This window comes from Mustela erminea, chromosome 18 (genome assembly GCF_009829155.1).
Source record: "Mustela erminea isolate mMusErm1 chromosome 18, mMusErm1.Pri, whole genome shotgun sequence".
Taxonomy (NCBI): Eukaryota; Metazoa; Chordata; class Mammalia; order Carnivora; family Mustelidae; genus Mustela; species Mustela erminea.
The window spans coordinates 37,330,010-37,343,418 of NC_045631.1; the positions used below are offsets into that span (position 1 = coordinate 37,330,010).

General features: G+C 49.0%; 1 protein-coding gene and 1 long non-coding RNA gene across 3 annotated transcripts in view; one reads left to right on the forward strand and one right to left on the reverse strand.

Annotated features, from left to right (window-relative positions):
• B4GALNT2 (beta-1,4-N-acetyl-galactosaminyltransferase 2) overlaps window positions 1-1,018 on the reverse strand; it is a 45,000-nt gene extending 43,982 nt beyond the window's left edge. Inside the window, exons 1-2 of the mRNA XM_032321406.1 lie at window positions 988-1,018; window positions 62-132 (exon numbers count right to left, since the gene is read on the reverse strand). Of these exons, the coding sequence (XP_032177297.1) occupies window positions 62-132; window positions 988-1,014 (98 nt within the window). The 5' untranslated portion in view covers window positions 1,015-1,018. The remainder of the gene's footprint in view (window positions 1-61; window positions 133-987) is intronic.
• On the forward strand, window positions 46-12,493 carry LOC116577752. 2 transcript variants are annotated; one of them, XR_004280607.1, is made up of 3 exons: window positions 46-248; window positions 11,502-11,665; window positions 11,939-12,493. It is a non-coding gene; the product is annotated as an uncharacterized LOC116577752 (long non-coding RNA). The 2 variants fall into 2 exon arrangements; XR_004280606.1 differs by lacking the exon at window positions 46-248 and adding an exon at window positions 2,581-2,668.
• Window positions 12,494-13,409: the final 916 nt, after the last annotated feature.

The following is a 13,409-nucleotide window of genomic DNA, read 5'->3' on the forward strand; positions in this document are numbered from 1 at the left end:
CCCGCCAACCCCCGCCAACCCCCGCCAACCCCCCGCTTCCGCCGTGCGCCCAGCCGGATACCCGTCCGCCAGAGCTTCGGTGTCGTCGTTTGGGGACCCCCCGAATCCTACACGGGCCCACGCCCTGGGGATCTGGAGAAGGTGGGGAGAAGGTCCACAGCCCCCGCTGGTGATACTTGTTAGGGACTTTCTCAGCGCTACACGCTTTTTTTGCGTTGTGCCACTTACACAACGGCCCTAAGAGGAGAGTGAGTACAGTCATTAGCCCCACTTTTAGGACGGGGAAACTGACGCAAAGTGGGGTGACCAGCCAGGAGGTGGAGGGGCTGGGGTGGGAACCGCATCGGGGCGACTGGGCAGCGCCCCCACCCCCCCGGCGAGTGGAGCATTTTCTGTCCCGAGCCGGCCAGTCTCCAACGCGTCGGGGGACCAAGTGGACAGAGGGGTCCTCTCTGCCGGGGGCCGCGCGGATGGAGCGCGTACCCCGAACCCCGAATAGGCAGGGGCTGGAGGAGGCGGGACAGGAGCGCGGTCACAGAGTCGCTCGCTCCTCCCTCCTCCCGGGGCTGCCGGGGCGGGTCCTCGTTGCGCATCCCGAGGCCGAGCGCTCCGGCTCCAGGCAGCAGCGCCGCTCCCCACCCCACACCCCCCCCACCCCCCGCCCTTCTCCGGCCATCTTCCAGCCTGTATCTGGGGCCTCTTCTCCTCCTAGGCTGGTAAAGGGACTTCCGTCTCCCCCTCACATAGCGACACAATCCGTGCGGTCCCCTAGTCCAGTCTCCCGACCACCGCAGCCCCTCCCTCTTCCTTCGATGGAAGCTGGGTGCAGGCGAACTCCGAGTCGCGGGGCCCCGCCGACAGCTCACATATCCGTTCGCCGGGTTTTGCTTCTGCCCCGCCTCCATCCCTTCCCCACCCCCACAGGGACTGTTCAGGCACGAGACGCAGGGGTGGGAAGCTGGAGTGGGTTGAATCCCCCTAACACACCTGTGTGGCCACCAGTGCCCGGTGCATTTCAGATGAAAATATGGCAGGACCCTTTTCACGACCCACGCGCAGTGCTGGGCACTGTGGTTCAGCAATGGTTCAGCTCCAGTGGGCTTGTATTGTGTTTTTACCATGACCTAGACCGCATTGCAAAACCTACCTTTTTTTAAGTAAACAAAACAATAGCAGGCAAAGTCTTGCCAAAGGACTGGTGTTTCTATTTGGATATAGGATGTACTTCATTACACCCTGTTGTGTCCCAAAAGGGATTTAAGACAGATGTATACAATACAAGGCCGTGCAAATTAAAAAAAAAAAAAAAAATGGTACTCCAATTAGTCAAACCAGGTAAGTCCAGACCGCATTGCAAAACCTACCTTTTTTTAAGTAAACAAAACAATAGCAGGCAAAGTCTTGCCAAAGGACTGGTGTTTCTATTTGGATATAGGATGTACTTCATTACACCCTGTTGTGTCCCAAAAGGGATTTAAGACAGATGTATACAATACAAGGCCCTGCAAATTAAAAAAAAAAAAAAAATGGTACTCCAATTAGTCAAACCAGGTAAGTCCAGAAAGAGTAGAAAGAAATGCCAAAGGGAGTTACAATCTCAGTACAGGTGAGTCCCAAGTTCAGTTCCCAGCTTCTCTGCAGCCAGCAGAAAAGACAACCTTGCCTGAGGGGAGTACTGAGGTAGCAATACAGATGACTGCTTTCTAGAAACAGCTGGGGAAGAGATGTTCTGCTTTCCTGGACAAGACTAATCAAGAAAGCAATTCTACTTAACCCTGTGCGTGTAGTACAGAGACCTCATTGCTTACAAAAGACTGTCACATACATTATCCTCCTTAATTCAACCCTTGTGATAATGCCATGCGCTGCCTTTCGGATGTGAAACCCAGCCCAAGAAAGATTTCATGATTTGTTCAAACTTTTGTGGCCCATGATGGAGCTAGGACCTGCTCCCAGGAGCTGGGTCTCTAAAGGGGGATCCAGGTTGGCTTTGCTGTACCCCCCTGCCTCACCAGCTTCGCCTAAACAGGAGGACTTTTTTTTATTTTTTATTTTTTTTTAAAGATTTTATTTATTTATTTGACAGGCAGAAATCACAAGTAGGCAGAGAGGCAGACAGAGAGAGAGGGGGAAGCAGGCTCCCCGCTGAGCAGAGAGCCCGATGCGGGGCTCGATCCGAGGACCCCGGGATCATGACCTGAGCTGAAAGCAGTGGCTTAACCCACTGAGCCACCCAGGTGCCCCAAGAGGACTTTTTTTTTAAAGATTTTATTTATTTATTTGACACAGAGAGAGAGAGCACAAGTAGAGGGAGCAGCAGCCAGAGGGAGAGGGAGCAGCAGGCTCCCTGGATCCTGCTGGTCCTGGGATCAAGGCCCAGGTCCTGAGCCGAAGGCAGACACTTAACAGACTGAGCCACCCAGGCACCCCTAAACAGGAGGACTTTTCTCAGGACTCAGAAGTGGGGTCTGGGTTCATTCAACTATAACTTCTGCCTGGCAAGTTAGCTAAGTGAGGTCATGTTTGCTGGGTTTCAGCCCGACCCACCAGGAGCTCTAACACCAAGCTTTATGTGGCGGAGGCAGGCTGTGGTCCCTGGTTGGTGTTCGCTGCTGCCCTGAGGGGGAGAGGAGAGATGGCCCGTGACCACCACTTGGAGCACGGATGGGTAGGTGGTCGGGCTGGTGTGCATCTTACTCCAGATGCTGCCTGGGGTTGATCTGGGGATAGCCTCTCCCTGCGGGTGACCTCAGGCTTCGTCACTGTGGCCGGTTACTATTTACCACCAGGATGTGACCTCCACGTCTCCCTGGCTGTGGGCCCGGAGCAGGCTACCACTTGAACAAACTGGTAGGTTGTTAAGTAATTAAGTCACCTCTGTGCTTGGTCATTCCAGCCACTCCCAGGTCCCAGGACAAACATCTCTGCCACTGGTGTCACTTGGCCAATGGCCAAACTCTTTATCTTTGATAATCAGGCTCTTTTCTGCTTGTCCCTTGGGGAAGAAGCTTGGAGTGGCTGGCAAGGACCTCACCTGCGTCCGGCAGATCCTGGTGTCCTATGCAAGCCTTCTCAAAGGTGTTCTGTGAAAGACTGATTCAGCCAGCTCTGCATCCTGGTCCAATTAAAACAGTGCTCTTGGCCAAGAGGAGGGGAGCTTAGCGAGGAAGGAAGTCAGATGATTTCTGACACCGTCTCAAAGTGCTGGTGATTGATAGCCACTTCTTAGCTCCAGGGAAAGGTGACTGGGTCCTATTCATTTTGGAACTCCCAGAGCTCCACACGGGGCAGGGTGGCTCAGAATAAGTCCACTGAGTGAATGATTGCCTGGAGCCCGGGACTGTTTTCTTACCCGAAGGCACTCCTCGCCCTCCTCCCCAAATCCAGCCCTTCCTTGCTCATGCTCAATAAATGGGTGTTGGAAGAAAAAGTTCAGGTGTTCAGGGGACAGAAGGGATAGGGACGAAACACTCTGATCTTCATTCCCAAACTTCATGTCCCCCAAACATGGGAGACAAGGAGAGATGGAAGAAAAAGCGGACCATTCCAGATGGGTGGGTGGCAGTTCTAAAAAGAGGGAACTTGCAGAACACAGTCCACTGCAGGCAAGAAGCTCTGTGCATCTCCTCCCCAGGCTGGTAAAGTTTATATGTTCGGGGTGGGGGCGGGGTGCGTGCCTGGCCTGGGTGGCTCAGTCGTTAAGCTTCTATCTTCTGCTCAGGTCATGATCTCAGGGTCCTAGGATGGAGCCCCTGCATCCCACTGGGCTCCCTGCTCAGCAGGAAGCCTGCTTCTCGCTGTGCCCTTCCCCCTGCTTGTGTTCCCTCTCAAGCTGTCTGTCAAATAAATAAATAAAATCTTAAAAAAAAAAGTTTATACCACAGGGGCCTTAAACTGTGTTTGGTCGCCTGCACTGTTCAGGTGGTCTTTGGAACAGCCCTCGCTGTGGGGGCAGTGCACAGAGCATATATTCCAGGGCCAGGAGAGGGGAGAAGGAACCCCTAATTGCTCAGGTTCAGCCTGAAGGTCAACCAAAGGTCACATCCTCTTGGTCACCTACCTTCTCCAACACGTACTTGTCATGATCCCACAGGAAAAGGAAGTGGTATCATTTGCTTGAGACTAAGTTATGAGAGCACGAACTTAGACCCTCCAAGGGGGAAGGTCCTCAACAGACTGAGCTAGGATCTCAAGGAGCTGTGAAGGCTGTTCCAGGGCTCACATGCCTTTCCCTCTCCCCCAGAAACTCCGCCACACCCCCTATGCTTCTGTGGCCTGGCTTTTACTTTCAGCCTCTGGTTAAATGTCGCTTCCTCAGAGAGGCCTGTTCCAGACCAGGTCAGGTTCCTCTTTTGGTGTTTCTGTAGCACCCAGGATTTTCTCATGCCTGTGTAGTCACGTGTGAGTACGTGCACGCGTGTATGTGTGTCTGCTGCCTGGTTCCCACGTTCCCTGAAAAACAGCACCCCTTCTGTTTTGCTCACCGTTGTATCCCCTTGCACGAGAGCTGGTTCGTAGTTGATACTCAAAAACTGTCTGCCGGAGAAAGGAAGGAAAGGATCTTACCAGATCCTGCGATGCTCAGGACAACAGTAGGCTTTGGGTGTTGGTCTGGCTCACTCTCACATGAAGAAGGTGATCTCAGAGCCCTGCTGGGGGACCCAGAGGGACTGGTGCCTCCTCTGTCGGCCAGGAAGCCCCCCACCTGCCCTGCTGCCTGGTGTCTTGTGAGAGACAGAAAGAAAGTCAGGAAGAAGCAGAGCCACATCTGGAACAGTGAAGCCAGGACAGGATGCTGCCCTATTGGCTTCAGCTTGACCTTGACCTTGACCTTGACTTATGCGGACCAGGGCAAAAGGGAACACAGACTTGAGAGGCTGCAGATTGCTTCTCAGATGTCTTCTGAATGGTCTGGATGCCTTCAAGAGGCAGTATGGCATACTGGTTAGAAGACAAACTCTAGAAAAAATAATTTTAAAAAAATTTAAAAATATGAACCCTAGAGCCTAGCTCTGCTCCTGCCCCCTACCTGTTCTGTGACCTTGGACAAGTTACTGAACATCTCTGTGCCTCAGTACTTTCAGCTGTAAAAATGTATATGATAATAGTACCTATCTTGAGAGGTTGCTTTAAGAATCAAGTGAGTCGATGGGGCATCTGGGTGGCTTAGTTGGTTGAGCATCTGACTCTTGATTTTGGCTCAGGTCATGATTTCAGGATTGTGGAATTGAGCCCCAGGTTGAGCTTGGTGCTCAGGAGGGAGTCTGTTTCTCTCTTCTTTCTCTCCTGTCCACCTCCTCCAACACCTCCACCACCCCCCAGCCTGTTCACCCCCTCTCTCTTTCTCTAAAATAAATAAATAAATCCTTAAAAAAAAAAAAAAAAAAGAATTGAGTTGATACATGTAAAGTACTTCAGTGTCCAGGAAGTGATATTTCCACAGTAAGTGTTAGCAATTATTATTTGAAGGGAAGCTTTTGTGCTTTGAGAAGTCTCTTTGTGATTGCTAGGGTTTAAATTAATATTGAATTTAGTGAAGTCTCAAGTGCAAGCTCTGTTTTCAATGAACAGATGTTATTATTTGCTGACTGATCACTTCTGAGGCTTTGTTCCCCTGTAAGAGTTACACATCACACCCTTGCCCTGCCTCCTGGTGGGCCCCAGCTACCACCTGAGGCTTGGCCATAACACCTGTTTTGGCCAAATTGATGTTAGCAAAGGCTGCACTATGTTTGTGTGAATCTGCTTTATCTCCTGAGTTCCGGCAATCTGCCATTAGAAGAGACTGTCCCAGACAGATATTGTCCCTTCAGCTGTAGCTCCAGAAGAAAAGCCAGGAAGCAGAGCCACCTGGAACCCACGACCAGCAGCCGAAAGCAGAGTTCCCCAGCTGAGCCCAGCCTAGATCTGCTGAACCACAGTTGGTCTTTCAACCAAAGAGCCTGAGACTAAAGGCTTGTTATATGGCACTATTGGGACAAAAGTCAACTAAGACATATTGCTAACAAAAATCCAGTAAATTTGGGATGCCTGGGTGGCTCAGTGGGTTAGGCCGCTGCCTTCAGCTCGGGTCATGATCCTGGGGTCCTGGGATAGAGTCCCGCAGCGGGCTCCTTGCTCGGCGGGGAGCCTGCCTCTCTCTCCGCCTCTCTCTCCACCTCTGCCTGCCTCTCTGTCTGCTTGTGTGCTTTCTCTCTCTCTGACAAATAAATAAAATCTTTAAAAAAAAATCCAGTAAATTTTAATCCTGTTTCAAGAGAAACTTTGATTAATATTTAAACTTCCTTCAACAATGCTATATGTCCGTCGATGTCAATTTCACAGGCAAAGATATTACTCACTCAAATGGCCGAAGGGAGTTTGAGTAAGGAATGACTGCCAGTGCTATGGGTAGGGTGAAGCCCTCAGCCATTAGCACCAGCAGGGAACTGGACCACCTTGGGCTGAGAAGCTAAGGGTGGGGAGTGAGAAATCTGAAGCGGTCAACTAGTGGCCTTAGGGAACCACAGCTCTTGCCAACCACAGGGAGGGAGCTAAAGGAATAAATACTCCCACGCTCTACCCTCTTGCTAGTTTCTCTCATTGGCTGAACCCAATTGGAAGCAGGAAGACAAGGGAGCACAAGTTGTATAGACTATGTCTTCCTGGAACACTGGACCAGGCAGTGAAGGGTGGCAGATAGATCTGGAAGAAGAGAATAGCTAGCACACAGTCCCATTTACAACTGGATCAATCAGTGTACCATCATAGCTGTTAAGAAACCACCCCCAAATCATGGGACTCCTGGGTGGCTCGGTCAGTTAAGTGTCTGACTTCAGCTTGGGCCTTGATCTCAGGGTCATTGGGATCAGGACCTCAATCTGGCTCCACACTCAGCAGGAATCTGACATCCCTCTCACTCTACTCGTGTTCTCTCTGTCATTCTCTCAAATAAATAAATAAATAAATAAATAAATAAAATCTTTTTTAAAAATGGAAGGAAGGAAGAAAGAAAGAGAGGGAAGAAAGAACCCCCATATCTTGATGGCTTAATGCAGTAGAAGTTTATTCTTTGCTCATGTAAAGACTTGTGGATGTTCCTGGTTGGATCGTTCTGTTGAGTGACAGAGTGATTCAGGGACTTGGGTTCTTTCCAACTTTGAGAGCATCCATCCCCAACAGGTGGGTTCTAAAGTCACCACGCCATAGAAAGAAACTCATGGAAAAGATAAGCCAGATAAATGTCCTCTTTCTTCCGAAAGGGACACATAACTTCTACTCCCTTCCACTGATCACAGCTGGCTCCTGGGCCACCTAATCAGAGGAGCCTGGGGAATCTGGACCCCGGCTGGGCAGTCAGTTCCTGGCAACAACCCTAGCAACAAGCTATCGGGGGACCTCCCACCATAGGAGGGAAGCCCAGCTCTCTGGATGGTTGGATAGTCTTCTTTTCCACAACAATCTTATTTAATTAAATTCCCTAAAACATTTCTACAGAATTTCCTCAGCATTCAGTGGGGTTCCATCCAGTAAGCCCATCATAAACTGACAATATCCTAAGTCAAAAATGCATGTAATAAGGGTGCCTGGGTGGCTCAGTGGGTTAAAGCTTCTGCCTTTGGTTCAGGTCATGATCCTAGGGTCCTGGGATCGAGCCCCGCATCAGGCTCTCTGCACAGCGGGGAGCCTGCTTCCCTTCCTTTCTCTCTGCCTGCCTCTCTGCCTGCTTGTGATCTCTGTATGTCAAATAAATAAATAAAATCTTTTAAAAAATGCACGTAATATATCTCACCTACTGAACATCATAGCTCAGCCTAGGTGACATGTGCTCAGAGCACTTCCGTCAGCCTGCAGCTGGGCAAAATCATCTAACACAAATCCTCTTTTATAACAAAGTGTTGAATGTCTTCTGTAATTTATGAAATACTGTACTGAAAATGCAACCCACAACAGCCATATAGGTACAGAATGATTACAGGTTCTCAGTTGTTTGCCCTGACAATCAGGTAGTGGATGAGGAGCTACCTCCACCCAGCATCATGAGAGAACATTGGGTTATGTATTGCTGGCCCGGGGCAAAGACCAAAATTCAAAATTTGGAGCACAGTTTCTACTGAATGCATATTTCCTTCGTACCACCATAAAGTCAAAAAAATTGTAAGTCAAACCATCGGACTGCCTGTACTTGCGTTTTTTTTTTTTTCTTCAAAGATTCTATTTATTTATTTGATAGAGAGAGAGAGAATAAACAGGGGGAGCTGCAGAGGGAGAGGGAGAAGCAGGCTTCCCACCAAGCAGGGAGCCGGATGCAGGACTCAATTGCAGGACCCTGGGACCATAACCCAAGCCAAAAGCAAAGGCTCAACCATCTGAGCCCCCCCAGGCGCCCCTGTACTTGCGTTCTTAAGGGGAACATATTTCTATTCACTTTTTTCTCTCTTTCAAGCGCTTCTGATCAGACAAGCAAAATGTCTCTAAGTGCTTATCTACCCAGGAAACCCTAATCAATTAAACAGGATAAAATGTAGTAAATCTCAAGTTCTTTTTTAAAACATCCCATCGGGGTGCCTGGGTGGCTCAGTGGGTTAAAGCTTTTGCCTTCGGCTCAGGTCATGATCTCAGAGTCCTGGGATCGAGCCCCGCATCGGGGTCTCTGCTCAGTGGAGAGCCTGCTTCCCTTCTCTCTGCCTGTCTCTCTGCCTACTTGTGATCTCTGTCTGTCAAATAAAATATTTTTTAAAAATAAGAATAAAAACAAATCCCATCAGGGCGCCTGGGTGGCTCAGTGGGTTAAGCCGCTGCCTTCGGCTCAGGTCATGATCTCAGGGTCCTGGGATCGAGTCCCGCATCGGGCTCTCTGCTCAGCAGGGAGCCTGCTTCCTCCTCTCTCTCTGCCTGCCTCTCTGCCTACTTGTGTTCTCTGTCAAATAAATAAATAAAATCTTAAAAAAAAAAATCCCATCACTTTATAAACTTAATCCAGGGTTACACATTTCTCTTAAATAAATCTCACAATTCTTAGGAGCACCTGGGTAGCTTGGTGAGTTAAGCCTCTGCCTGGAGCTCAGATCATGATCCCCAGTTCCTCGGGCCTTGGGTCGGGCTCCCTGCTCAGCAGAGAGCCTGCTTTTTTTTTTTTTTTTAAAGATTTTATTTATTTATTTGACAGACAGAGATCACAAGTAGGCAGAGAGGCAGGCAGAGAGAGAGGAGGAAGCAGGCTCCCTCCTGAGCAGAGAGCCCGATGTGGGACTCGATCCCAGGACCTGAGATCATGACCTGAGCCGAAGGCAGCGGCTTAACCCACTGAGCCACCCAGGCGCCCGAGAGCCTGCTTTTCCCTCTCCCCTCCTCCTGCTCATGCTCTATAAATAAGTAAATAAATATATAACTAAACAAGTCATCAATAATCAATAACCCCATTACTTACTAAAACACAAATTATTCCTGAGTATGGCCCCAACAATATAATATAAATACAATGGGTTTGATTTATTTTATTATTTCATCTTTATATTTACCTCTGAACTATCCAGGAATTAAACTTCATTACTAAGAAAACTAGTTCACTCTACCCAGAAATAACTAGAGTTACCATCTCAGCAGGCTGAGTTGTTTACCGGCTGGCAAGTTTTCACTGGGATCTGAGACTTCACCACTCCCTGATTTAAATAAACACTCAGCCAGCTGAGATTGCAAACCTGTATCCTATCATTAGAGAGTCCTCATAGGACCTATCCCTTTAAGTCCACACTACACCATTATCTAATCCTTTCATTCAATTGGAGTACGCCAAAGAAAAATTAAGAATTGAAAAATTTTAAAAAAAGATAAAACTAGAAAAAAACTTGCATATACTGAAGTCTTCACTCTCACCAAGATTGCATCTAATTTTTTTTCCTTTTTCTTAAGGTGTGATTGACACGCAATGTTGTGTCAGTCTCAGGTGTATGACACAGTGACTCCACAAGTCTCTACCTCATGCACTGCTCACCACGAGGGCACGAGTGTAACCTGTCACCATGCAAGGCAATGGTATTCCCTGTGTTGTGCCTTTCATCCTCAAAGATTTCATCTAATTTCCTCCCTTCTTGGGAGGAATTTGCATCTCTTTCACTTTATTAAGGAGCAGTCAATTAAGGTAGTCAAGGGGATAAAAGCATAGATTCTGGAGCCAAATTCTGGGTGTACCTTGTAGCTGTGCGACCTTGGGCAAGTCCTTTAACTTCTCCGTGCTTCAGGGGTTTTATCCGTGATCTGTGATCACATGATCTGTGATCGGATACTGGGTGATCATGTGATCAAGTGATCATGGTAATGGGACCTCATTCACAAAGCTGTTAAGAATATGAAAAGTTGGGGCACCTGGGTGGCTCAGTGGGTTAAAGCCTCTGCCTTCAGCTCAGGTCATGATCTCAGGGTCCTGGGATCGAGCCCTGCATAGGGCTCTCTGCTCATCAGGGAGCCTGCTTCCCTTCCTCTCTCTGCCTGCCTCTCTGTCTACTTGTAATCTCTGTCTGTCAAATAAGTAATAAATAAAATCTTTAAAAAAAAAAGAATATAAAAAGTTCATACAAGTAAAGCACCTTCTATGCTTGACACATGAGTAAATACTATCCACTAATCCATACTTATTCGCTAACATCTGTAAGCTTCTAAAGTCTCTTTAATGCCATTTCATCCACTCTTTCACACCCTTCTGAAATATCATCAGAACATCTTTCCATGCCGTCTTCTGTGCACTTTCTCGCTCTCTCTCCAGGCATAACTGCGCCTGAATACGCCTCCCTGGGCTGTGTGTGCCCTTACACGACACAGAAAAAACACACACTTGCGCTGAGCTTGCTGAGCTGCAAAGCATAGGAGCTCAGTGGCCCTGATCGCCAGAACATCATTCTAGACTTCCCACTGGTAACTCATTTCTCGAGTAAACAAGGAATGAGGTCTTCCCCAGGAACAAAGAAAGACATGTGTAGGGAGACCGACTCCAGAATTCCCACAACACCATTTCCCCTTGAAAGCAAGCACCGCCAGTTCTAACCTTGGCTCTGAATGCCCGGATTGTTTAGAATCTGCGCTGACTTTTCTGTGTCAGCTCCACAGGGGGCCCTGGGTGTTCAGATACTTGTGTCGGGTGGGCTGTTTCCGTTTGAGATTCCCAGTTGAATCTGTGGACTGAGGGAAGCAGAGGTGGGCAGGCCTCAGTCTGCTGAAGGCCTGAAGAGAACAAAAAGGCTGAGTGAGAGAGAATGTCCCCTCTCTGACTGGCTTCAGGCTGGGACATCAGTCCTCTCCCACCCTCAGACTCAGACCGGAGCTCCCACAACCGGTTCTCCTGGGTCTCAGGCCTTCAGACTTGGACTGGAGCTCCTCTGTGAGCTCTCCTGGGTCTCCAGCTTGCCGACTGCCCATCCTGAGGCTTCACAGCATCAATCATGACAGGAGACAACCCCTGGTTGTGAGTCTTCTATCTTACAGAGAGATAAACCATGTCCTATGGTTTTCTGGTTCTGTTTTTCCAGGAGTCCTGACAGACATAGAGTCCCAGCTTGGAACATCCACTCTTAGGAAGGGGATTTGAAACATCAGGTCCTTCTCTCTCTGCACCACACACTTCTATAGCTTGCCCTGGAGCTGGCGCTGGGAAGGAACTTGGAGGATGTGTGCTCTGGGAGCCATGAGACAGGTAAGAGGAAGAGGGCCTACCCCACTCTCCCCATGAGAGGAGCTGCTGCCCACATCTTTCCGCAGTAGAGAGGACAGAGGAAGAGGAAAACAGCATGAGCTTGGATAGTCTGCGACACCTGTGAGCCAGACTCCCCTCCCCGGGCTTCTGGTAGTTTCTCCTTCTCTCCTGGACCCCTTCAGGCAATATGTAAACACGTTCACACCTCATGAAGAAAAGAAAATTTCTCCCCAGTTTTTTCTTCTGCCACTATTCTCCTTCCTCCCTCTGCAGCCAGATTTCTCTGAAGAGTTGTCTGACCTCATTGGCCTCATCCCTCCCCCAGCCACACCTGCCTCAATGTCTCTGTCAAGGACGCCCCTCCAGAGTGTTAGAAGAACGGTGTCTGCTAAGATCCCTGTGACCTTTGCATTACTAAATCAAATGTACACTTTCAGTCTTCAACTTTTGTGTGTTCTCGGCAGTGTCCTAAATCTAGAGAGTGGGGTCATATGGACCTCCTTAGGTCCAGCTGCGGAGGGACAGACCACATAGAGTCGACGGCATGATAGTTCTCAGTGATTCACCCCTCCGTGGATGGGTGCCCTCCATGACGGGACCCTGTGGGTCCTCCTGCTGGACGTGGAGTATCCTTCCCTACTCTGCTGGTGTTGGGATTGGCCCAGGGGAGTAGGGGCAGAAGGAAGGGCATGCCAGAATGAGCCCAGGACTTCTGACGCATTGCGTGGGTCTACTCATATTCCTGGACTGCTACCATTGTCAAGAGAAAAAGATGCTCTGGTTCCAGAAATACGAGAGACATGTGAGAAGAGCTGCTCCAGGTGCCCCACTGACCTGTGAACATGGGGGCGATCATTAATGCATGTTAGGGTCCATAATCAAAGGAGCGAGGCTGATACAAAGAGAAGGTCAAGCAAAGCTTTATTTCGCACCAAGCATCGAGAACCAACTGACCGGTCAGGGCCGTCTCTTGCAAAGAGGCGACCCCTCCCAGCCTCACAGACTTTTATAGAGGTAGTTTAGCTGGGCTATACACAGGTGGCCAATGAGATTGCAATACACAGAGAAAACTGCACAGTCATGCTAGGTCTGCCACACACAGAAAAAACTGCTAGGTAACACACAGGTGGCCAATTGAATTTCAATTTACCCTAGTAGATATATGCGCACCCCACTGATTGGATGTCTTCACCTGGCCTGACCCGCCCTTGTATCTAGGCTTTGCGAGTAAGTTCCTCTGGGAGGGGCAGGGTCAATCTAAATTCACTACATAAACACAAAATGTCCCCCTCTGGCCAACCAGGTCCTTACAATGCTTACTGGGTTTTTTTGTTTTGTTTTTTTTTTTAAGATATATTTATTTAGGGATGCTTGGGTGGCTCAGTGGATTAAGCCTCTGCCTTCAGCTCAGGTCATAATCCCAGGGTCCTGGGATCAAGCCCCACACCAGGCTCCCAGAGAGCCTGCTTCCCCCACTCTCTCTGCCTGCCTCTCTGCCTACTTGTGATCTCTATCTGTCAAATAAATAAATAAAATCTATAAAAAAAAAAAAAAACCAAAGATGTATTTATTTATTTGAGAGAGAGATAGAGAGCATGGGGCAGGGGTAGAGGAAGAGGGAAAAGCAGACTCCCTGTGAGCCTGATGCAGGACTCGATCCCAGGACCCTGAGATCATGACCTGAGCCGAAGGTAGGTCCTTAGCCAACCGAGCCTCCCAGGTGCCCCAGTGCTTACTGTTTTAT